Source organism: Cyprinus carpio, chromosome B24 (genome assembly GCF_018340385.1).
Source record: "Cyprinus carpio isolate SPL01 chromosome B24, ASM1834038v1, whole genome shotgun sequence".
NCBI classification, from domain to species: domain Eukaryota; kingdom Metazoa; phylum Chordata; class Actinopteri; order Cypriniformes; family Cyprinidae; genus Cyprinus; species Cyprinus carpio.
The window spans coordinates 17,213,224-17,236,797 of record NC_056620.1 but is presented as its reverse complement, the minus strand read 5'-3'; the positions used below and the strand labels follow the sequence as shown (position 1 = coordinate 17,236,797).

The 23,574-nt window shown below is 37.9% G+C and overlaps 1 protein-coding gene across 1 annotated transcript in view; it reads left to right on the top strand.

Annotated features, from left to right (window-relative positions):
- The first annotated feature begins 1,684 nt into the window (after window positions 1–1,684).
- The window catches only part of LOC109085764 (apoptosis regulator Bcl-2-like), a 52,230-nt gene continuing 30,340 nt past the window's right edge, over window positions 1,685–23,574 (top strand). The window contains exon 1 of the mRNA XM_042752524.1: window positions 1,685–2,983. Within this exon, the coding sequence (XP_042608458.1) occupies window positions 2,429–2,983 (555 nt within the window). The 5' untranslated portion in view covers window positions 1,685–2,428. The remainder of the gene's footprint in view (window positions 2,984–23,574) is intronic.

Sequence of the window (23,574 nt, the reverse complement as noted above, 5' to 3'; positions counted from 1 at the left end):
AGCTGCTCCAGTATTCTGGCTTTGTACTGTTTGTCCTGAGAACAAAGCGTGTGTTGGTACATTTAACCTGATACCTGACTACCGTGGAGGTGAACATGTGTTAACGTGATTGGCTGGGGCAGATAGTGAGAGAGTGCGTTATAGGCTGAGGTGTGTGAGTTAATCCAATCACTTTTCAACAGCCTAAAATGACTTTTTATGAGTGTGTGTCTGTGTAAAAGGGAAGGTGCATACCTTAGGTGCTCATTTATACCATGTTTTCATTATTTAAAAAAAAACTTTATTTCAGTTCACACAAATAGCTCTGTATTTTTGTAGTTCCACAGAGTTTAAAACAGTTTTAGATGAAGTCACTGCTTGTGAACTAGTGAATTTAACAACAGTGAACTTTTGTAGAAAGTCTGGTCACAAGACCAAAATTAAACTCTTTGGATGCCAAAATACACACCATGTTTAGAGGTAAAATGGCACTGCACATCACCCCACATCATGGTGTAGCACTGGCAAAATTCATATAATTGAAGGAAAAATGTGCTGAGACGTTCTGCTGCCATCTACCAGGATGATGAAAATGAAACAAGGGTGGACATTTCAGCAAGACAATGATCCCAAACACAGCCAAGAAAACTCTCAATTGGTTTCAGAGAAAGAAAGTAAAGCTGCTTGAATGACCCAGCCAATCACCTGACTTAAATCCAATAGAAAATCAATGGAAAGAACTACAGGCCAGAGTTCATAGAAGAGGCCTACAGAACCTTCAAGATTTGAAGACTGTTTTCGTGGAAGAATGGGCCAAAATCACACCTGAGCAATGCATGCGACTATAGTTTCTCCATACATGAGGCGTCTTGAAGCTGTCATTACCAACAAAGGCTTTTGTACGAAATATTAAATACATTTCTAAGCATGTTCAATACTTTTTCCCTGGGTCATTCCATTTTATTACACAGAACTTAATTTCTGAAATTATTTGTTTCGTTTTCTTTGTATGTATGGATTACTGTTACCAACATGGTGAAAACTGAATGTCAATACTTACAGTATATAAATGACTACTTTTTTTTCATCAAGGAAACATTAAATGAATCAAAAGTGAAAGTAAAGGCAATTATAATATTTCAAAATAATTTTTTGAAAAAATATTGTTCTTCTGATCTTTCAGGCTATCATGTATTACATTTTCCACAACAATACTGAGTAGCAAAAACTTTTCAACACTGTAATAATGTGAATTTTTATTAATAATTGGCCATCAATAAAAACTGATAATAGCCTAACTGGACAGCAAATCAGTATATTAGAATGTTTTCTGAATAATCTGAAGACTGAATATCTATCTATCTATCTATCTATCTATCTATCTATCTATCTATCTATCTATATAAAACAACGACAACAACAATAACAAAAATACGTAGGTCCACAAGTTTGAACAAACTGTGTTATGACACTCTCTGGGTCCCCTAATGTAAATTTATTTGTCAAAATGTGAGAACCCTGTACTTAAAAACACGCCTGAAGTATGGAGTCCTGTGGGAATAAAAAGAAAAGTAGCTTTGACAAAACTGAAAGGAATAAAAAGAAGTGCACTTCAAACACAAACCCAGCCACCATAAATACACTTCATCTGGAGAGTACTACGCCAAAAGCAATGAATGGTGTGACGTAGAGGAAGTGCCGCCCCAGTGAGCGAGTATATTCAGTATTCAGTTTCAAAAGCGTTCTAGCGTCGCTTCAATGAACGCGCCAGCCTCGATGTCATTCGTCGGCGGTGACGGAGCACGCTTAATTTCTGCACGATCCGCGCCGCGCGTTGGAAAAACTGCATCTTGCCAAAGAGGGTGGAAATCTACTTGTACATTTTACACACAGCAAAAGTGCTTCTTCGTGCGTTGACTTGGTTGCTGTTTTCTCTTCCGTCTTTCTGGGACCTCGTTTGTCAGTGGAATTATTAGAAATACAGCGTTTGCTTTAACTCTCTTCTTCGGTCTTGTAACGTCAACGACGTTGCGTTTTTTTTTCTTGCTCTTGGCTGGAGGTTCACTGGAATATAAGCGCAGTGAGTTTGAGCAGTGAAGGGGCATTCCTCGCGCCGCGCTCGAGACGCGCTTGGATCTTGACCGCGCGCTGCAGCAACGGCCAATCCATCTATACATCCATCCATCAGCGCGCTGGACGTGCAGGTTTGCTGACAGTTCTGGCTATAAAGTTAAAAAATAACGTTTTTATGAGTAATAACCAATGAATGTGATACTAAATGATATAATTTTCCTAAAAAATTGCATTTTAATGAGAGAACTCGCGTCAACGCGATGTGAATTTGACATTTTTCGGAGCTTTTCTCTGTGAGGGAACGTTGTCCGTTACGATGTACTTCGAGTAACCGATTCTTTCCTGCTGTCGCCCGTTTTTGTCGTGTTTAATAACGATGGCCAACGAAATTCGCTATGACAATCGGAATATTGTGGAGAAATACCTCAATCACAAACTTTCAAAGAAGGGATATGAGTGGAAATTTCAATCTTCCGGGGAGGATGATGACACTATCAATACGGGAGTGGAGGACTCCTCTCCGAGCTCTGACAGGAGGCTCCAGGCTCCCTCAGCCGGAGGGGGAAACAACTCTGAATGCCTGATAGCAAACCGGGTCACACGTTCAGACCCTTATTCGAGGATCTACCGATCGTTACGCGAGGCTGGAGACCAGATAGAAAGGATGTACCAGCGTGAATTTGAGGAGATGTCCCACCAGATGACATTCAGTCCCAGTGCAGCACAACGCAGCTTCTTAGCTGTGGCTGAAGAGCTCTTCAGAGACGGAGTGAACTGGGGGCGGATCGTCGCTTTCTTTGAGTTTGGTGGGACCATGTGTGTGGAGAGCTTCAACCGGGAGATGGCGTCCCAGGTAGATAATATTGCACACTGGATGACAGACTACCTGAACGGGCCACTGGAAAACTGGATCGAGGAAAATGGAGGCTGGGTAAGTTTATGGTCAGATGGTCGTGACCTTTGCCCAGTTGTTTATTACTGCATTTCTGCAGTTGAAGCTTGAAATCATTAACACAATCTTGTTAAACAGCCAGGACTCATGCAGTGTTGTTTACTATCACCTGTGATTATGTAAACAAACTGTTTTTACTTTCTTAGTAGAATTTGATTCTGATTAGGTCATTGTGTACTGTAAAAGACTACATTACATAAAAATCTAAGTTTTTATGCCTTTGAGTCTAGGTCTTTTCGCTAAGGCCTCTTAAATGCTGAGAAAATTGGCAAATATAGTCATAAAAATAAGTTTTTCTCCTGAAAAAAAAAAAGGTTTTTTTTTTATCCTGTAATATACACTACAGATTTTTGTCCCGTCTTGTATGAGAATTTCCTTCCTCCTATATAACCTGCAGCTGACTAGCAGGTAGCAACGGTTTTACGGCTGTGATCTAGCTAAAGGCTATCAGATATTTAAAATATGTCTAACACTTCCTGTTTTAGTAGGAAGTATGTCATCTCTAGACCAAAAATAAAAAAATAAAAAATACACTCGTAAAGCGATTCATAGGGGCATTATGGTATGCAAGTTGAGTAGTAAGGCTTTAACAGTATAAGGCAATGAAATTAATTAACCTCATTGTGTCTGCAGTGCTATTTAGTAGAATGAGTTAGTTATCTGAGTTGGACTGGTTTGAGTTTAGTCAGCTTGGGTTTTGACAGTTCAATCAAATTGAAAGTGACAGTTCAATCAAGGTAAGCCACGCCCCTATTATGTCATGTAAAAAGTTGTTGTTTTTTTCTCTCATCAGAGTGAGGTAGACAGTCTTCTCAAGGAAATTTACAGACGTAAATAATAGGTCATTATGAATTCAAAATGACTGTTTGGTAGTAAATAATTTCAGGACAGATGCATTGTGTTTCCTTCTGGAGTATCAGTGAATGTTTGAACCTTTTTTAATAGTTGTGTTTGAGTCCCTCAATTGTGCTCAGTGTGAAAAGATGGATCTCAAAATCATACAGTCACTGCTGGAAACGGTTCAAATATGCAAAAGATGCTGGAAAACTGAAGAATCTGCAGGACATGGAGGATTTTTCTGAAGAACAGTGCTCAGTTTAACTGTTCAGAACAAACAAGGGACTCATGAACATGATCATAAACATAGATCATCCAGCCAGGTAACCACACACAGTATTAAGAATCAAGGGTTCCCAAACTTCTGAAGGGGGTTATTTTAATAATTTCAGCTATTTGGACTATATGTAAACATCTTTTATGTAAAATATTTTACTCAGGACAGTACTAAATAAAAAATAATTTTGTTAAAATTATTCACATTTCCACAGATTCTGCAAGGGGTTCCCAAGCTTTCGCATGCCACTGTGTGTGTGTGTGTGTATTTCATACATATAAAAGGCTATGAAAACAAATAAAGTGAATGTAACCATGTAAGCCTTTATATTATGTGCAAAAAGGGTTAAATCACATTTCATTCTAACATTGTAATCTAAAAACAAAAATAAAGCTTTTAAAGCTGAAGTTAAATTCACTAAAATAAAAATGAAAATAATTGAGGACAAAAGCAGAATGTATATTTTTTATATTTTATGCACGTGGCGATGCTCGTTCACTGAAGTGAAGTTTAGCAGAGAATCCAAAAACAGAAGGCTCATACACTTCTGACAGAAAAATGTAAATATTTTTATGGCTTTCTGACATTTACAGATGGAGAATATACCTGTGAAATATGCATTCAAGAAGAAAGCAGATCTCAAACACATTAAACAGCATGAGTAGGCTAGTGGCTTACCAGTTTTTAAAGGCCTTAAAGGGGTCATATGACATTGCTAAAAAGAACATTATTTTCTGTATTTGGTGTAATGCAATTTTTTTATGTGGTTTAAGGTTAAAAAACGCATTATTTCCACATACTGTACATTATTGTTTCTCCTCTATGCCCCGCCTTTCTGAAACGTGTAGATTTTTATAAAGCTCATCGTTCTGAAAAGCGAGGTGTGCGCTGATTGGCTAGCTATCCAGTGCATTGTGATTGGCCGAATACCTCAAGTGTGTGATGGAAATGTTACGCCCTTACCATACTGTCATGCCTGGTGCGACGAGACAAAAACAATAAAACCCATTACAAACAAGGCATTTGTTGAATCCAGTGGGGACATAATTACTGATTAAAATGACTTATACACTGTAAAAAATATGGTAGCAACATTTTAGGTTTTACAGACTTAACTTAAATTCACAATAAAATACCATATTTCATTAAGGCTAACTGATGTAATGTTAATAAACCAACAGATTGAAGTACTAATATCTGTTTTGGACCATTGTAATGCACTGATAACCACCAAAAACTGTTGGTGATGAGAAGGTCACATGGTGAACCAAAGCTCATCACAAACAGCTTTTCTACGAGCTGAGGAGGGCATTACTTGTATATAGAAGGTGCACAGTGTCATTCACACAAGCATTAAACCCCATCATGGTGACACACATGATACTGGAATAATGCAATAAACATGAATTTAACAACATTAGATGTTAGATTAAACCCTAATGTACACAACTGATAAGAAAAAACTAAGAAGAAACTTATTTCAACAAAAAACATGAAGTGTCATACAGGGAATTCTGGGAGTGTCAATTTACAGTTTGTCACTATAAATTATACAATTACTTTTTCTTTTTCACTTCCAAAAAACAAAATTAAAACATAAAAATAATCTAAAATACAAACTAAATTTAATAAAATACAATAACTTAATACAGTAATAAAACACACAATAAACCAGTAAACAAATATTTAAAATAGCATTTTTACATTCACACACTTTTAAAATCACAATATTTTGAACTGTTCTGGAACAGTGTTGTAAGTATAACTTAACCACTGATTTCTAGTTGTGTCCTCTTTTGGAAGGCCAAACAAAGTAGTTTCGCTTTCACAACGAAACACACAGTGTCTCCATGACATGACGGCGGCAGTAACAATACTACAGCAAGAATCAAAGTTACGCCTTCTTTCTTTGCATGAACATTTGGGCGGTGTTATGCAAATCTTCCCACACGGTGAAGTAGACATGTGGCTGCGTGTTTAAACGAGATGTTTTAGGAGGGCGATGACGAGTCTTAACTTTTATAAAGAATATCTTTTTGGATTTTTGCAACTTTAGGGATCTTTTCTATGCATGAACAGCTTTTAACACTCCAAAGAGAAAGGAAAACTTGAAATTGCATCATATGACCCCTTTAATATGAAACTTGTCACATTTTTAGAACAGATTGGATTATGCACTTTCTCCACGGAAGCTCAGTCTGTGTCCTCGTGTATCAAACTACTGTATATCAATATATTGCTTAAAAAGAAAATATCAATATATCGTTCAAACCCGATATACCGCCCAGCCCTAATTTACTATATATATATATATATATATATATATATATATATATATATATATATATATATATATATATATATATAAAAATAAGCCAAACATTTTAATTACCCAAATTATGTTTCTATTAAACGATTATAAACGATAAAATGTTTTATTATAAAAAATATAAATAATAGTGAAGAAAAAATATAATGTTTAATACTCCACTTTTTTTCTTGGTTTTATATATTATTAAATTGTAATAATATAAATGTTTTACATTATATATAAAACTGGATAAAGTATAGGCCTAGGTGTGTAAAACACACAAAAAAAGTTTAGTTTAGAACAAAAACATTTTACTGTTTTATTTTTGTTCAGGATTGAAGCCACTCAGGTAAAACATGAGCTGTATGGCACCACTGGCCTGCAATTTTTATTTCAATTATCATTCCTGGTTGGAAACTTTCATTCAAATTTAATGGTGCAACAGTCAGACATTGTATAGTGCATGTTTTCCCACTTATGCTACCCCTACTCTAAGTTGTAACTTACAAACATGACTGGTGCAGCTGGCCCCAGGTGGGTTGTTTTTAAAAAGAAATTAAATCTGGCATGTGTAAAAACCGAGTAAATCCATGAATGCCCAACTCCCTAGTCAAAACAAGTAAACACTTTCTATTCCTTCTTTTTTCTAAAGAACCCTTGTTTTAACACTATCCTTCACTCTCACTGCAGTGCTTCTGTGCTGAATTATTTACGGTATAAATTGGAGCAGCCCATCACGGTTGTGTTGCTCCTGTATGGGTGGACTGACTCCACCCTATTCATACACACCGCAGCATCTCAGAACCCCCATGAGATGAGGAGACCATCTGTGTCCTCCAAATCAAGAGATGAACTACGTTATGCATGTGTAATGGTGAAATAGTGTTAAATTGTAGTTTGGGAATTTTTCTATTTCCATTCAAATAATCAACCATGTGAGCATGGTATAATAAGAGATGGTACAGTCTTCTTCAGACTGCATACTAGAGGTTAGCCTAGTTTCTCCGCTGTCTGCTACAGCTGTGCAGGTGGCCCAGCAGAGCCATTATTCCAGTCTGGACGAAAGGTGTGCTGGGGCTGAATTAATGATGGTCATTATTCACCACATCTGCTGCAGGTTAGACTGACTCAAATGGCTTTTGATAAAGTGAGGTACAGGAAGAGCATTTCAGAGCGACGGCCATGCACAAACACTCTCCAGATGCAATCCTTATTTTATTATTTTAAAGGTCAGTTGTAATGAATAGATGGTTAACTAACTGTATTATAGCTATATTGTGATGCATGACTGTATCAAGTCCATCATGTGAATAGATGCAATGCAATTAGGACACAATTAGCAGAGAAGCATTTTAATAAGCATTTAACATGTGCCTGCATTATTCACAAAGCTCAGCACTTTTGTCCAGAGGCGATGAATGATTTATTTATTTCATTTTGTCAGGAAAAGCACGTCTAGAGTTTGCATTAAGACTATTATTGCTGAGAGAATTGGCTTGCTCTTGAGAGTTATATATTACACCGAGTCTGTCATTAACAGCTTCTTTAAATGTAGGATTTGTTTTGAAGTATTTGACATTGATATATTCTCACACAGGGGATGCTTCTCGCTTCATTTCCTCAGTAGTTAGTTATTTTAGGGGAATCTTTATTAAGTTGCTGATAATGTCCCAATAGCTTACCATCAGAGCACTGGTGCTGTTTAGGCTTGTTCATTTGCGTACATCTCTTATGAAGAATGCATTTAAAACCTCACTGTGTGGAGATTTATAGGGCTTTCATCTCAAGAACAGAAGCATCAGTGGGGATGCAGCCAGTTAAAACACTGCTATAAGCTTTACTTGAATGTAACCATGCTCAGTTACTCTGTATAAAGTTCAAGTGACTCAGGTAATGGAAGAAGAACTCTTCAGCCAAGCACATCACAATTAAGTAGTCAAGTGTTTTGTGGTATTCATTTCCCCTGTTAGAAGGTCCTCCAATGTGTCAGAAAGGCTTCCCATTTGCCTTAAATTGGTCAGATGGCTTTACTTCTTTGCCAGAAAGAAATGTCCTCTCCACCCATAGTTAATCCTAACTTATTATCCTTCTTTTCAATTAATGTGATTCATTAATCCTTGGATAAAGCCTGTCTGTGGAGAATACATGATTCAGCGGTACTACAGTGCTCGGTCTTATTATTATTTTTCCAGGCCCTCTGCAGGAATACCCCATTTACCCAGCATGCCTTTCTGACCATTGTCTTACTGTACTTAAGTCACTGTCACAAGTTAAAATGGACTCTTTTAAAAACATGTTCTGTCCATGTGGATGGTCTTTTGTTTACACAATTACAGTATAGACTGTTGACAAGGGACATAATTAAATTGGATCTTTCAGATTGCCAAATTAATGTAGTCCTTCTAAATGACAGAAGATAAACATGCCGTGCGTTATACCTGATGTAAAATAATCATTGTTGCAGTTAAATTGGAGTGTGGAAACTGAATTAACATTTTTCCATAATAAAAGTTTTCCATAATACATTTTGGCCTCTTGTGACCCTTAACTAAAAATAGCCACCTGTAGAGGTGTTTTAGAGGTGAACGCAACAATAGACTCTCAGCTACTTTGCCTGCTTTTATATCTTTTCCAAGAAAACAAGAAAAGAACGTTCCTATAGACATTACTAAGATTTCATTCTGTATGTAAACACCTTTTTCAGAACTCTGTCAGATTATTAAATGTGTGCACATACAATATCACACACTCTGTTATAGGGCTTTGTGATTTGGGGAAAATATCTAATTGTGATTTTTTTTTGATAGATATTGCGATTGCAATTTGATTTGCAATTTTAATTTTGCAAAGTCAAGCTTCAGCTTAATATTGTCAATAGTGTGCAGCACAGTAACTTATGGGTATCGTTACCCTGCTAAAAAAAACAATAGAAACCATCACAGAAATTCTTATGGCTTCCATTAAAACAATTACAAAAATCCTTTTTGTTATGTGTTTTGGGCATTATTCCAATAGGAATTACTGTTGTTCTAATGTTTCCCATCTGCCAAATTACATCCCACCAACAGAATCCATCAAATACCAGTAAACACCATTATCGTTTACATTAAAGGCAATATAATTCCCATTACACTCTTAAATCCATTAAATTTTCTATTGTTTTTTGGGAGGGTTTATATATATATATATATATATATATATATAAAATTGTATTACTACTTTTACAGAATTTACTTATTTATTGAATTTCACAGGAACGATTAGTTTATTTTGTGTAAATAAAGAACTGTATTATGTTAGTCAATTATTAATACAATTAAAGTATTACATAGGTTACATAGGCTGATTTATTCATTTTTAAGTATTTGGGATTCTATGAACAAGTGGAAAATGTGCTGAATGTCATTTCATCCAAGTGAAATTAGCAAAGCAGTTAGACTGAATTTACACTCGTTTTAAACATGGAGCCAGGCCTGATGTTGACACAGGTTGCAGGCGTTCGTCAAGCCTCGTCCATATATTGCGAGATGCGCTCATGGAGACGTGTGGTGCGGAGCCGCGCGACAGTATAAATGAGCATTATGAGACAGGCTGCATGTGTGTGGCAAGTTTAAATGGCTCCTCTGTGAGACCCAGCAGAGAGAAGTGAGTATGAGAAGCATTCAGAGATGCTTGCTGTCTTCTGAATTGGGAATAGCGAACATGCATTATAAACTTCTTTCAAATTAGAAACTGTTGGGGAGATAAAATGTGCAAGATAATGCTCATGTACTAATAAAAACATCTAAGAATATATCTTTTATTCTCCAGTACTGAAAGCAGAACCAATAATGGAGCTGTTGATAGGTGTTGTGGCACAGCTCTTGTAAATAAATGTTACCTTTTTTTTTGGTGTCTGTCATTTCAAAGCCGAAGTAATTTCCTATTACACAAGTTTATCTTTAGTATTACATTTTACATTTTTATGCATTTGGCAGACGCTTTTATCCAAAGCGACTTACAGTGCATTCAGGCTATACATTTTTTTTTATATGTTTTTTTTAACATGTATTAATTTGCCTAACTATCAATCTGACCCTGTAGACGCCATAATCACACACACACACACACACACACACACACACACACACACACACACAAATCCTCTGCAAATCAGTTTTTTCCCCTCCACTTCTTTCAGTTTTTTTTTTTTTTTTTAAATGGTGGGTGTTTACGCAGTTTGTTGGGGAGCTTTGCTCAACTCTGTAAGGTCTGCATCATGTAATTTTCACAACTCAACCCTTTCAAAACTGTATTATAAAGTTTTTGTTTACCATTTATTTAAGAAAGACATTTCGTCAGTTAAACAATTGAAACAACAGTACAAGCCATTGAACAAACTGTACTTCTATCCCTCACAGCCTTATTTTCATTCCTGTCAAAAAAGAAAATATGCGCCACCATGACTAAGGTTTACAGTACATGCTGTTTCACATGTAGAAAGAAGAATCTGTTGAGAATTTTGCATTACAGCAACTTTTTGAAACTGTTTAATTGCTTGTTTAATGTGTTTAACAGAAGCTGTAGGAGTGTAGCATAGGTCCGTTGCCTTCTTCCAAAATTTGACAGCATTGCACATGGCAAAGCAGAGCAGATGCTCAGACATTTTGGACTTCTGGTTTACAAAATACTTAATGAGCTTTCTCATTACTGTGTAACCGCTTTGAGCTAGCTCATTTAGCATACTCTTTTTTTTTTCACCCCCACAACAAATTGATGTTTACTGTTATCTTAATTGCCATGTTAGTGTTGAGGAGGTGTAAGTAAAGATGGAGCTCTGTTGGTTTGGGGAACTGAGGTCAAATGCAATGTGTCCCAATGCACAACATTTGCTTAATAATCTCCCACTTATTGTTGAGATTGAATAGCGCTTTTAACAAAAAGTCAGTCAGCAGTTTATGTTAGGTTCAGCATAAATGTTCATAACTTATTATAGTCTAACTATCCTTGTGACTTCCGGAGGCAACCTGGTGTATTATGTGTATTGTTTAACTGTGGCCCCCATTCAGATAATGAAATCAGTCCACGTGTAAGTTTGTTTAGACAGACTACAATTGCGCAGGTGCTCACCCACACACCACATACCTGCGGTTCATTACAGGTTTCTGGCTGTGTACTGTACGCTGCTGATTCTGATGCCTTAGAGGCGTGTTTGACCCCACCTGGGTCTTTTGTTAGTGGGTGTTGCATTGTAGGGCGTTTTACAGTTGGAGTCAAAGAACTTCAAACGCTCTAGCCTCGCTCAGGTATTCATTTTTTTTCCCAACATGTGCATCTTACTTCCCTTTCAAGTGACATTGTTTATGAAAGCGATATCGTCACGAAAGACAGACCATGGAAAGAAAAAAACCCAGTGAAGAGAAAAGAATAGAGTGTCTCTTTTTGACATTCAGTGATAATGCCTTCAAACAAACCTTCTGCGTATTTTACCGTTGCAATGTACATCTGTGCCTGTGAAGGTGCCAAGAAAGGTTTCAGAAGAAAAGAAGTGCAAGATAAAAAAGAGGAAATGCAGAAGACAGATGAAGATCAATAAAAGAAAGCAGGAAGGATGAAGAACTGTAGAATAGGTGCCTGTTTTGTTATTGCACCTTCCTGCCCAGCTGCTATCAGGTAGGTGAGGTTGTGGCTCCTGCTCCTGGGGGGCTAGTTAGGGCTCCAAGGGTGTTTCTGATTGGCTGCCAGAGTGCTGCATGGTGCCTTTGACCTCAAGGCGAAACCCTCTGTTGGGTGTGTCTGGAAAAGAAGCCTGCTGGAGATGCTGGGGTTTATTTTGGGAAAATGGTGATGGGAAAAGGATTCCCTTGCAGGTGTGGTCTTCTTGGGTTGAGAAGCCAGATTCTATACACAAAGATGCACAAAAGTCATTAAGTAAGACAAGGGTGATCGCTCAAATCATAAAAGTGAGTTCACAGACAAAATTATTCATCATAAAACCACTTGAAAAAGTAGGTTATCTCATTTTTCCTCCCCTCAGCATCTTTATAAGTTCTGAGGATTACAGACAAGAGAACAAATTGGATGTGAAAGGTGAGTTCAGCAGTGAAAGAACATACCGGGTAAGCACCCAAAACGATCTTTGTTAAAGAACAGCAAAACATTGGGTTGTCCCTCATCGAGCTCTTGATTTTAATCACTGAAACTTGCAGTGAGTCATTAGAAGAAAAACTTGGCGAAGCTGAAATGTTTCAGACACATTTATGTTTTTAGTTATTGGTTTCCCTGAAGAGGTGAGAGACTCTCAGAGAAAGTTATAGGGACATTCCCTACATATACACAGTGTACTTGATGTTCTATTTTGTAATGACATGTTATAGATAATATTGCGAATGATTCATTTAGCAATTTTTTTTACCTCATAATCAAAATGTTATAATTTGATCTTCCAGTGAAATGTCAGATTTCTCTCTGTAGATGTATGCCGGACTTTTCTAATCATTTTGTCCACTTAAAACTGCCTCTCTCCACAATAAACTAAAAGCTCACATTCATTTTTAAGTGCAACGCCCAAATCACAACATCCAGTCAACAACTGATGGATAAAATTTAAAATAAATTTTTCCCCGATAATTTGGTACACTCAGGTGTACAGTATTTTGTGCACAGTATGGAAGAAAAAAACTGTCGCTACCTCCGTTTCATTGTGTCTTTTGAAAAGATTCTGGTTAATGAATAGCAAACAGACTACAGAAAGAGCTAAAATGTAAATCACAGATAATCGTTTTTCATGTCTGTAACTGGCTTGCTTTCATCCTAGTTTTGGATGCACTCTATTGTCGGCTATTTGTGATTGTGGACGCCTAGTTATTTGGATAAGTTGACTTGTGATTGATCAAAGTGACTGTGCTTGCTGATCATACAGGCTTTGTATTGGTTTTGAGTTTTGTCTGGCTTTGATGCTACAATTTTGATTTTGACTTTCCTCACCATTTGATATGTGCCTTGTGATTTCTAAATTTCTTTTCCACAGACATTTTTTCCTTTGCACGTGTTCTCTGTGGAATATAGAAACAAAGACAAAGGAGGAGGGTGACATGCTCATGGACGTTTGCCAACATATATGGTCCTAATTCCTGGTTTGGGGCATCTGTCTGGCATGGTGGACTCAAAGGCCCCTCACCCCTAACACATTAGAATAATGACCAGATCATTATCTTTTCAGAATGCAGTAGATATATACACAAAAATGGGGGCACACTGTAGGAGAGCTCGCTCGCTTGGTATTGCTCACATACATCAACAGACACTCACTGTTTGGTGTGCAGGTCATGCCCCTCAAGCTCATCGATTAGTGAAAATGTTGTTATGAGTTTACTTGCTCACAGTCAGGAACTCTGTTGCCTCCTCTGGCTATCAGATCGGAAGTAAACATTGTCACCTGCTTGTCTACAAGAAGCTTTCTTCCTTCTGTTGAATTGGAATCGTCTGCTGGGCACACAAATCGGATTACATTTCAGAGGAAAACAACTCGTTCCTCTCTTGATCGCAACTGATTCAACCTCCCACACAAAAGTTGTCAGCTTTGACAGTTGGCTCATAGGAGCCCTTTGCAGTAAATCCACATCTGTCTGTGTAGCTGCCCCCTAAAAGAAGCCATGCACTCTCACAAACATGTGACATATGCCATGCAATAAAACCCATAAAACCCAGACAAAGGCTCAAGAATGATTAACAAAAGGGACCGCTCACTATGAGCTGTAGATGTTGCGAACACAGGAAACTTTGCGATGAGATGGGTTTGTATACTGCAGAGCTTTTGCTGCTGGCATCTTAAAGAGGTTGGGCAGGTTTGGATTTTGTTAATGGAATTAGAGCAAGCGCAGAGTACAGTATGGGTTCTTTCATTTCATATCATCTTGCCTCTAGTGCTTTCAGTTTTCTGTAATTTGTTTTTCAAGTTGACTTTAGAGGGTCTCCATGTCTTAACATTAAACCAAAGCCTTTATTTATCCATTTTTTTTTCATTAACCCTCTCCTCAGGCTGCAATTTTGAAGAATTCACCCTGATCTTCCTTGCTGAACTTAGTTTAAAGACTCAACATTGGATTTAAGAGTGTTGGGGTACTCTTTGTCTCTCAGTGCTTGTTTGGCATAAGCGTGGCTCAGCATGTCCAACAATGCACTGCTCTTGTCTCCTCTTTTTTCTTGGTGGCTTTTAAGCAGTTCAGAGCTGAAGCCAAGTATTTCCCCCTTTGGGTGCCTCAGGGTCAGCCCTGTCCGTCGCTTGCCATCTGCTTTTCGGTTTGCTTCAGGCACCGCAGGCCCTGTTGATCTCCTACTTATCCCCCAAAAAACGTTTCTACCACTCGTCCAGCACGAGCCAACAGAAGTTTCCAAATCCACGCTCTTGTTGTACAATATGTGTCCTCACTTAACTGCTCTCCCAGGGCATTGAACTGAAAATGGCAGACCTCTCACTTACATACTTGATCCCAGTGTGGACGAAAAGATCTGTCATTACTTCCAATTCATTGCAACCTTTTTCATCAATGTCCTCTAATTTCTGGTTTACAGAATGGGCAGTTATTCGCACAATGTGTTACCAAGGAACCCCTGCTGAATGCTAATAAGATGTTATTTTAAGATAGCACAAAGTTTGAGCAGTGCTGGGTCCAGATATGGCAGAATTAAAACTAAGATAAGTCGAACAGTAATTATGTGTTTTAGGTTCATCCAACGCAGCTTGAATTATTCATGTACATCTTGAAAGAGGCAGTCTCTGCCTGTTAATGTTATACATAGCCTGCCTTTAAGTTTAAGACTCTTATTAAGACATGTTGAACTAGATCTATTTTGGTAAATGTCATTTTGTGGACCTGGTTTGAAAAAATACCTCTCCTTTCCCATCCCAGAGTGGAGGTGAAATCTACACGCAGTGCAGGGCTTCACGTGTTACAGCTTGAACATGTGACTATGAGCTGCAGCACTAAAATGCATTAGCACGGCTTCTCTCCACACTTGTCAGCAGAGAACCTGTGCTCATTCATATTTGATAGGGCGGGTAACCTCAACACTAAATGTTTTTTCCTCACAACACACCCTGTTATAGATTCTTTATGGTCCAATCAGATGTCAGGTCTAAGATGAGACATTCTTTCTAGTCATGCAATGACAGAACAGGCATGCTGGGAATGCAGAACCCTTTGGTTGTTCTGGCAGGCATGATTTATAAATCTGCTAGATAACATTTAATGCTGATATCTAACATCAAATATGAACTTCTGAAAACTTAGGTTCTTTGAGTCAGAGATAAGCTGATTTGGTGCTCGAGAAACATTTTTATTTTTACTTATTATCAGTGTTAAAAACAGTTGCTTAATATTTTTATGCAAACCGTGATACTTTTCTTCAGGAATCTTAGATGAATAGAAAGTCAGAAACAGTATATATTTAAAATATAAATCTATTTATTTTAGACATCATCATTTTTCTTCATTTTTGATTAATTTAATGTGCGCTCACTGAATTAAAGTATAATTATCTTTCAAAATAAGAAGGTTACCTTACTTTTGACATCCTATTGGTATAATTATATTACTGTGGTGAACATTACACTGCTAATAGACAATGGTAATTTAATACTCTATAGTGAATAACAACAGTGATACCGCCTCCTTGCTTTCATTTTCTTTTTACTATTCCATCTGTTCCAGTGACTCTGATACTCTGAGACGGTGCTGCTGGACAGCCTGCTGTAGGGGGAATTTCCTTGCTGACAGAGTGCTGTTTATTTGGATTAGGGATTGAGTTGATACAAAAAGACATCAGTTTTCCTATTCATCTTGCACACAACATCAGTCCTGTTAAAAACTGAACAGGAAGTGTGGGACACAACCCCCTGGCTTGGATGAGGATGGGGATGTGTGGGTTAGTTATTAGCGAGCCAAAAGCACATTCCCAGCAGGCTGAACACAGCTGGGGAGCTGAATGCTAGAACAGCAGAGCTTTGAGAGCCAACCAGCCATCAGGCTCATGTTGTAATTCCAGCCTTGTGATTTCCTTGCACATTGACCACTTGTGGCTACATTTCAATATAAATTACATCACTGTAACAATTACTGGAATTGATCCTTCTTCCAAAGTCTGCATGGATTTATTGTCAGCAACAGTGCTCAAATGAATCTACAGGTTTAAAATGACCATTCTCTAGTCAAGCTAGGGAAGAAGTCCCATGAAGCCATACTAAAACAAGTAGCAAGAACACCTAAATCTGACTGTAAGAGTTCTGAGATGAGAAAGGATGCTTTACTTTTTTACTCAAACTATTCTCAGGTGGAAGTATCAGAAGGGCTTTCAGAGTGCGTTCATGCTGAAAAAACAAAGCAAGTGTTATGCTGCATTGAAGTCATATCAGAAAGATCATATTTAGAAGTTGAACACGCATGAACCTCACCACAATGTCTTGCATGGGGAAATTCTGGACTTTCTTTAAATCAGTTTTGCTACCTTGAAATATCCATTTCAAAATCATTCTGATGGTACACAGACTTGTAATAAGGTGAATGGCTGTTTCTGTACCATCTTGCACCGAAATTATTTGAACGCATCTGACATTGTAATTACGACTTCCCAACTTGTAAATATGAAATTCCCTGGAGGACTTGAATGCACTACTAGCTCAGATAGCATGGCCAGATAAGCATCTGAAGTGTAGAATAGGTGACACTGGTGATACTAGAGGCAGAGACAGCTTGGTTTTGGGGCGGAGGTGTGATTCTGTCATCCCTTGTGGGTTGAATTGGTCCTTTGATGATGGCAGGTGGGACTGAAGCACCTTTCTGATGGTGCAGATGAAAGCAAGGAGCTCTGTCACTTTCCAGTGTAATGTGATGTAGTGGGAAGCCATGTGGAAAACTCTCACACTCTCTATTCAGACTCTTACATTGCTCACGTAGTCTTCTCATGTTCTGTCCAAATGGTAACGTGAGCACGTGTTCACCTCAAACACGCAAGATTCATTGTACTGTGAATGTAGCACACATAACATGTAACTTGAAAACCATTCCACTAGGGTTGAATTCATTGGATCTATACGGGCAACTCCAGCAAATTTTTTTTTTTTATGCATTATCGACACACTATTTTCCTATTTAATACTCTTAAGTGATTTGACACAATCTGTATTGTTAAAAGCACAGTATAAATGAAAGTGACTTGACAGGCCTTAGGTATCAAGCATGCCAGACCTATGTAGGTGAATGCTTCTGAGCTCAACTGTGCCAGATTTATTGGCACCAGTGTATTCGAAAGGGTGTTCGGCTCACAGTCAATACTGAAGCAATTTTCCCCATTTTCTCACTGATGGGAGAAATTAGATGTCTAGACATGGTTCATGGCTGCAATAATCAACTTGCGCAAACAGTGCAGGAAATCCACCAAGCAGTTACATTTTTTCACTCTCTGCTGAAACTGAATGGTTCTCATGCTTGTGTAATTTCAGAAATCTTTGAGGGTTATTAAATTCTGCTTTAAGAGCAAGAAGAAAAGACGTGTTGTTAGTTGCTAGGTAACATAACAGCTTTGCCTACAACATGTATAGTGGATTTATTTACAGCGGTTGTGCGGACTTCTTTGGTTTTTCTACTGCTGACCCAAAGGCAAACCTCCAATTTATACTTGAGTGATTTTACTGGTTCAGTGGTGAGTGCAAACACAGTTGTTGTTTTAAATACTGTGTGAAATGGAAATTCACCTTATCTATCCTAAATGCATGTTTTTGAGCTTGTTGTGAACATTTCATCCGTAAAAATATTTCAGTGTTCTACTTTTTTTTAAAAAAAGTCATAACTCGAACCAAGTTTTTTTTTTTCAATCTGTTTCAGTCAGATATGGAAGAAACGATTTGTCGCTACATCAATTACATTGTGAATTTAATAACAGTTTTTATTTTTTATTGAAAATTAGTCAGTTTTTCAGTGGAACAGAATAAGTGAAACCAAATATTCAAGCTTTTCTATATTCATTTAAATATATTTAACAAAAGCCAGTGTTAGTGTGTATTCACAAAGCAACACATGATTATATATAAATAAAACTTATTTTAAGTTTACTTATGCATTTGCATTATTTCCTATGACTGGATTATTTGGAACTTTCATGTTCGTTCTAGATTTTTCTTCTTCAATAAACATTCTTAGTTCTTTGTTGAACACAACATAGTAGAGCATCCCATCAAAGAGCCGTCTGGAAGACCACACAAGTACACAGAGAAGTAAAGTCATTCACACACACAAACAGGGCTCCAATGGAAGAATGGGGGTTTGGCACCAGGGACAGAGGTGGCAGATGGGTGATTTAGCATGCAGGCAGCCTGCAGGGGGACCCTCCATCTCCCCTTCTTCTGCATGCTGATCAGGAGGAGGAGTAGGACGGCGAAGACTTGGGAACAGAGAGAGATGCATAGCAACACACTCAAGAGCTCGACTGCCCCATCTGACTGTCTGTTGGCTCCTTTCTTCCTTCAGTCTTCTCAGAGGCTCGCGCTGTTGTTTGCTTTCTCACACAGCTGTTTGATATTTAGGGGTGAGACCCCACGGGCCCGATCTGTTGCGGCGCTGTGCATAACTACAGCATGCCTTTCATTCTCTTGGGTTTCTTTAGAGACACTTACAAAGTGTTAACAAAGATCACTAATTGATGACTGAAGTTCAGAGTTTCTCAGTGTGTTTATGACTAATGAGCTTGTGTCCTGTGAACAGTGATGTCCTGCAGGCTGACTAGACAAAAGAACGATGCTTGCTCACTAACTGGGGATCCAAGACACAAGGCTTCTAAAGCACGTGCTTGTTATGCTGAGAGAGGAAACCGCAGAGTGGAACTCTGCCATGGAATCTTGACCTCCGTCATGTGGCTTCCATTTTCAGACAGGATTCACACACCCGCCTGACCAATGCTTTATTTCCTTCCATTCAACTCAATAGTGGGATCGTTGTCGCCGACAGTGGGACTTTTTCAGTTTGACCTCCGTCACGTTCTTTAGCACAATGCCCTGGACATATCCGAGACCCACTCCTGTTCCTGCTCTGAATGGGTCTCATATGATGTAATGCATGCAGTGATATGTCGGTGGTGGGAAGGGAAGTCGGTTAATGTAATGATTAATGGTAAGCTATTTGAAAGTGACACTTCGTTAAGGTTAACTTGAATGGAATGCTTGTCCTGTTTAAGGATGGAAAGCATTTCCATTTTATCATTAACCACAACAAGTTGTTGTGATCAGAGTTTTACCCTTTTTTCCATTCGAAATCTTTGCGGCGCTCATCACTCATTATGAAAGCAAGAGCGAACTCCCACAGCGTCTGTTTGGCGATTTCGATGTACATTTCAAAGGTTTCAAAACTCGATTTTTAGCCAAATGAAAAAAGGACCAAAATACTGTTTTGACGCGAATGCAAATGAATGCAAAAGTAAAAAATCCCCCTTTCTGCAGAGCTCTCTCTGTTCTGTTTACCTACTAGCTGAAGATTGAGAGATTGAAAGTCCCCTTTTGGTATTCCCCTGCAAAAGGAGAACAAAATCAGATATCCAAACTAACTGTAAGGGTCTCAGTGGGGCACATTTGAGCACTAAAACCGCTCCTTTCAATCGATTAACAGTAAATGAACGACTTCAGTCACTTTCAGTTGGTTATCCTGCTTTTGGGTGGGAGGAAAAGTAAGGCTTTTAATCTTAAAATATCCTATGAATGATCATGTTTTGACTAGTTTGTGATAAAAGCATATGCTGGTTACAAAGTTTCTTTTTTTAATATTAGCATTTAGTGATCTAATAAACGTTAAATTAACAATACAGTTTCACCGAAACCAGGCAGTAAAGAGTGTTAGATTATGCTTGTTAGTTATGTGAGTAATGTTTTCTCAGATCTTAGGAGTGTGGAAAAATTGCCTGTATAAATACGACCCAGGTTGTTAAGGAAAATAGTTTGTTCCGTACCTTTATCTTTGATGTGGTCACCAACCTCTTTGTGTTGGCGTTAAAAACATCTTTATCAAGGATCGCACTCACCGTCTCTATCCGTACAACACCCTGAAACAGGGACTTTGTGTAAGAAAGTGCAAGTAAACGCCTTATTGTTCGGTTTGGACAGAGAACTTTCTTGCTAATTAGACTTTCTGGCACCACGATATCTCCAGAGAAAGACTTCTAGATAGGTTAGGATGACACAGTTTTGTCAATGCTTTGATGCAGTCCACAGGTGGGCCATGGAGGTCTGATTCCGAACAGTGACATTGCTGTGACCTTAAAGTGACCTTAACTTTGTTTTACAGTTGTGAAGTCTAAACATCTCATTCTGTTTCTCAGGAGGATTTTTGAGCTCCTCTGCCCTTGTTCCCCTACGTGATTCCCACAATAACAAAGCCAGATTGTCTTTATGCCCACATCAATGCATTCCTTTCATTCTTCTCTTGGAGGCCAGGCTAAGATCAGCTGATAGACAAGAGAGACGAAAAGTGAACAAGAGAAAAAGAGAGGTCGTTGAACCTTTCCAACAGAGGAAGAGGGGGGGAAAATGGTTGGGAGGTGTGTGCGTGGGTGGTAGATCTGTGTTGGAGGGGGTGTGGGTGTCGAGGGAAGCGGGTGGCGGAGGAAGAGAGGGCTGATTAGAGAGCAACTGGGGGAGAAGAAAAGGGGGAGATGGAAAAGCACTTCCAGAAGGCCTCCAGCCCATGAGCTAATGCTGTAAAAATCTTTCCTTTTGTCTGCTGTTTATAGGACTGAGGTTGGGGGCGGTCTTTGCATCTGAACCTCCCACGGTCATCACCCACACTGTCTCCGTGGGCAGAGGTTTGACTTTCTCTGGTGTATCGCTTCTCGTTCTTTAACAGCATTTTTCTTTATACTGACTCTGTCTATCCCAGAAGAGAATTGTATTGCTCAAAGGTTGCTCAGCAGGCTAAATAGGGGCTCAACAATAAGGATTTTTATTCTGCCCTGCCAGCTGGGCCAGTAGTCCAGATTATACTTGCTCTGCCAATGTTTTCACTGGTCCAAAACTCAAACATTTTCTTTTTTAATTATGCAATTTTTGGATTTGTATGATTTAAAATGTTAACATTTGCAAATATATATATATATTATTTTTTTCATTTATTGAAAAAATAAATATATATTTTCAGCAGATGTAAAGATTTCTTTCTTAAAAAGAAATTTTGCAAGATAGCTAACACTTTTATTGAAAAGTTTGAGAGGACAGCAGAGGCCTGCACTCTCTCTGCACTCTCTCTCTATTTTCATGTGGTGGCTTCAGCCACTGTCCTTTGTGACACCTGGCATCAATTGTATCCCTGTGCCCACAGTTTTATCACCTTCAGTTCGTTTCTCACCCTGGTTCCTGTACAAACAATGATTACCACCACTGTTGCCAAGCAGAATTCAAATTATGCCCATACGCTAATGCACAAACCAGATGCAAACATGCTGCAGGCTTGTTAAGGTCTTGGTACCTTCCGGTTGAAGCTAAATGGCCCCAGCTTATGCAATCTGTCTGCTCATCAGATCATATCGAACCCATTTGTGTAATCCCCTTTTTTCTAGACAGCAGGAGGCTGAATTGCATTGGTTAATCAGAGTTCATGCAGGTCATTGCACTTATATAAATCTCTAGGAAATGAAAAAGGCATATATTAAGCTGTCTAGAACACATATTATGTAATGATCTTGCAGAATCTGTGTGCATGAAATATGGATTTCTGTGGGCACTTGTTTGCATCATGAAAACTATGAACTATTCAGTGGAAGATTCTTTGGGCAACCAAAAATGGTTCATCTATGGCAAACCACCCCCAAAAAAACTATATTTGGAATTTTTATTTTTTAAGAGCGTATGATGTAATCAGCAGGGTTTTCGAGAACAAAGACGTTTAACTGGAACAGAAAGAGTTAAGATTTTTTAAATGCATGACCGATGATTCATTTGTGATACAAAAATAAACACAAGCCTTCAAAAAATGTGTCCCTCTGCTCTGAGGGCTTGAAGGGACGTTTCCCTTCATTTGCACAGACTGACTCATACAGATGCGTGGGGCAGAACTAGGGGCGATAGTATAGGTCCTTTTTGAAGCTGTAAATAAGGACAGAAAAAAACAGATGTTTTGCGTTCAGCACGAGCCATTGTTTTGTGTGGTTGTATGATATGTGCACTGAGGTATCCAAATTACTCACTTTTGTCAAATGTGTCGTGATACACCTATAAAGTTCACCAGCCTCTGGTTGACATGCCTACATGCTGATGTTTGGAGAATCAGTTTCCCCTTTGACTAGGGTGTTACTTGTACATTTAAATATGAAACGATGCATTCAGAGGCTGTTCTGATGATATCAAAAAGCAGAAGTGCAGACAATGCTCTGCCTCGGCAAATACAGATGCTGCAGAAATACAAAGATGTGAGTTTGATGGCATCACAGAGTGAAGGTCATCAGCAGAACACATGACTTTTTCCTGGGTGGATGAAGTTTTCTTGATTCTAGTTGAGGAAAATATTTACAACTTTAGTTTCTAAATACAGTATGTCACTTCTCAATCTGAATTGTATTTATCATTGTGACTGGGAAATGTATATCTAATAATAACAATTTATTTCTTTATGATACACGATCTTTTTATACATTGTGTATAAAATGTAATTTATATAATAAAGAAGTGATCTCACGATCCTATGAAATATAAACTTCATTTTGCAATCTTTAAATTTTGATCAAATTATTTGCGTTGAATTCAAAGCATTTTAGCTACTATATGCTAGTTAGATACTATATATATATGTGTGTGTGTGTGTGTGTATAATCTTTTTTTTATTTTTATATTTCCTTCTTCATTGTCACTTTAGTTAAGTTTTAGTAATTTTATTTTAGTTTTTGCCATTTTTATTTTTTTCTATATAGTTATTATTAATTTTTATTTCCGTTTTAATTATTTTTGTACTAAAATAAAATACAATTTTTGCAACTAGCCATATATTTTTAGTTTTATAATATTTTGGATAAAATCATTGTAAATAAATTTTAAGTCTCCTGAGCTTTGAAATCAAAGATATTTATTTTTTTATATTTGTATTTATTTATTTAATGCTGTGCTGACAGTGTACTTCATTGAATTATTTGTTGTTC